This window comes from Palaemon carinicauda, chromosome 22 (genome assembly GCF_036898095.1).
Source record: "Palaemon carinicauda isolate YSFRI2023 chromosome 22, ASM3689809v2, whole genome shotgun sequence".
In the NCBI taxonomy this organism is placed as follows: Eukaryota; Metazoa; Arthropoda; class Malacostraca; order Decapoda; family Palaemonidae; genus Palaemon; species Palaemon carinicauda.
In genome coordinates, this window is record NC_090746.1 from 48,539,825 (window position 1) to 48,542,324 (window position 2,500).

Genomic DNA, 2,500 nt, shown 5'->3' on the forward strand with positions numbered 1-2,500 from the left:
GAAGAGAGGACGAATTGTAAGCCTTACAAATGATTTCAAAGAGATTTGTTTTTAAATTGTGGAAAAAATAACTATGTTAAAGGGAAGATAAACCACGAATCATTTGAGGAATTAAATGATAAGATATTTGGACCTTTATCGAGGAATTGAGTAATTTTAGTCAATTCATTTCTACCTATATTTCTTAGTTTTCGAGAGTTTACCTCCACCTATAAAATTTAATAAAATGTTATTTCATATCATTACATTCCGTATTTAGGGCTATTCTGAATCAGTCTAATATTCATGAACATCCATTGCCATTCTGGTAAATATGTAAGAGAGAGAGAGAGAGAGAGAGAGAGAGAGAGAGAGAGATGGTTCAATTTGTAATAATGGAAGAATTTTGAATCCAAGGAAATAAAAACTTTTTTCAGTTTAAAAAAAATCCTGATTCAAAATCTCTTCACCAAAAGTATAGGTTTTTCTTCAGGCGAGAAAAATATGAAAAATAAAGTTATATGAACTGAGGAAACAAAAAATTGAGAAGTTCTTCGTATTCTATTAGTAAAAGTTCGTAGCATATACATTTTTTTTCCTTCAGACTGATCACTTTTCAAATGTCTTTTGGACTTGTCCTCATGTGTTGCAAAGAATAACAAAATACATCATGTGTATTTCATACTTGAAAACTTGTTACCCTTTGAATATTTCATTTATTTGCAAATTTCAACGCCCACTTTTATGGTGAATGATATAAAATATTAAGATGTTTTATTTTTATATGTAAAATTTATTGAAAATTTCAAAAATTGAAGCATTAAGAAATTTTGAAAGATGATGATTTCGTATCTTTTTGGGTAAATAAGGACTGATATGAATACTAACAAAGAGTCGTTTTTTTTTTTTTGCCATAGAAAGAACTATTGCGTGAACTACCAAACTGTCGGAACAGTTAGAATAAGACATAATTATTTGGTAAATACTTTGGAAAGGAGCTTCCTTAAAGTTATATCCTGCATTATTTGTAAGAACTCTCAGTCTTACCTTCCCTGGGTATTGGACCCATCTCTCTGTTCCTGGTGCCCATAGAAGTTACCGGAATACTGATCGTTGACATCCCACTGGAAATTGTACTGGGCTGGAACGTCGTTGTACTGGGGAGCTGGGGCTGAATACTGGGGCTGGGGCTGGGGCTGAACGATAGGACCTTGGTAATTGTAGCCTTCTTGAGGGGCAGCCAAGGCTACGGTAGCCAATGAGAGCGCGAGAACTGCGGACTGAAAGATTTCAATTGGTTATTCAAACTCAAAAGCCAAAGCTTACAATTTTCGTCTGATCTGGTCTTGTCATTTGATTGTATAATCCAAAAGATGATAGGTATAAAGGTAATGTAGTTTATCTTGATTAAGGATAAGATTGAAATGTAAGAGGACCTAAAAAACAGATGGAAAACTAAAGGGAAAAGGAAAGAATTATCAGCCATCTCATCCATTCAAAAGATTTGTGTCAGCTAAACTTGAAGAAAGAAAACTTTGATTTACAATGACTTAATATCGAATGTTATCATCAATGTCTATTAGTAATATTAACAAAAACTTTGCTGCTGTTATCTGGCCAACTTCTACAGTATTCCAAGTCTAAAGCCAACCATTGGCACAGCGTTAAACTTTTCAATAAAGAGACAAAGTGATATTAAAAATGAAAACAAATACACGTCTTATAAGAGAACTCAGAAATCTAATCCTGCTAAAATACAGCAGTTGTTCCAGCAGCACCTTCATGTTTGTTGATGGTTCAACAGCTAGAGTTCAACTGATAAACTGGTTCATTTCGTTCCCTTTTATATAGATGAATCGCCACCCAGGGAGGAGAGTGTAGCATAAAGCTCTTCAATGGGAGGGGCTTATCTAGTCTGACCTTCGTCTTCCCTCCACCCTTTCCTCCCTTTCTTACTTCCCCAGCACATCACACCCGCTCTCCTTCGTTGTCCACACTCTACGGAAACTAAATGAGATCGAGAAATCCCCTTCACTATTATAGGTTTGTATGACATCCCTTCAAATTCACACACGGGCAGGCAGACGCCCGAGCACCCAAACACCTTAATAATCCTTCGCCGTCATTCGCAGGTTTCTTTGTATACATTTACATAAGGGTGTCTAGGGCCAGAAGTTACTCCATCTTAGAGGATCAATGACGGAAATGTCAAAAGACAGTTTTTCTTTATGGTTTCTACTGTTGTCATTTATTTATTTGTTTGTGAGTAGCTCAACACAAAAACTACTCTTCCGATTTTGACCAAACTTGGTAGGCATGTTGGGTATGACCCAGGGATGATTATCTGATATTCCGGATAAGGTACATCACAGTATAAGAACCCAGTCGTACTTTGAAAATAATCGCAATGTTAAGTATATGACAAATATTTTGTTACTTAAGTTTTGATTGTGAACAACAATACGTGAAAATTACCGAATTTCAACGAAAGTTGGTAGACATGTGGGGTATTAACTTAAGC

The 2,500-nt window shown here is 35.4% G+C and overlaps 1 protein-coding gene across 1 annotated transcript in view; it reads right to left on the minus strand.

The window, feature by feature from the left end:
• Positions 1-1,871, minus strand: part of LOC137616079 (cuticle protein 18.6-like) — a 2,459-nt gene extending 588 nt beyond the window's left edge. Inside the window, exons 1-2 of the mRNA XM_068345751.1 lie at positions 1,758-1,871; positions 1,027-1,259 (exon numbers count right to left, since the gene is read on the minus strand). Of these exons, the coding sequence (XP_068201852.1) occupies positions 1,027-1,259; positions 1,758-1,763 (239 nt within the window). The 5' untranslated portion in view covers positions 1,764-1,871. The remainder of the gene's footprint in view (positions 1-1,026; positions 1,260-1,757) is intronic.
• Positions 1,872-2,500: the final 629 nt, after the last annotated feature.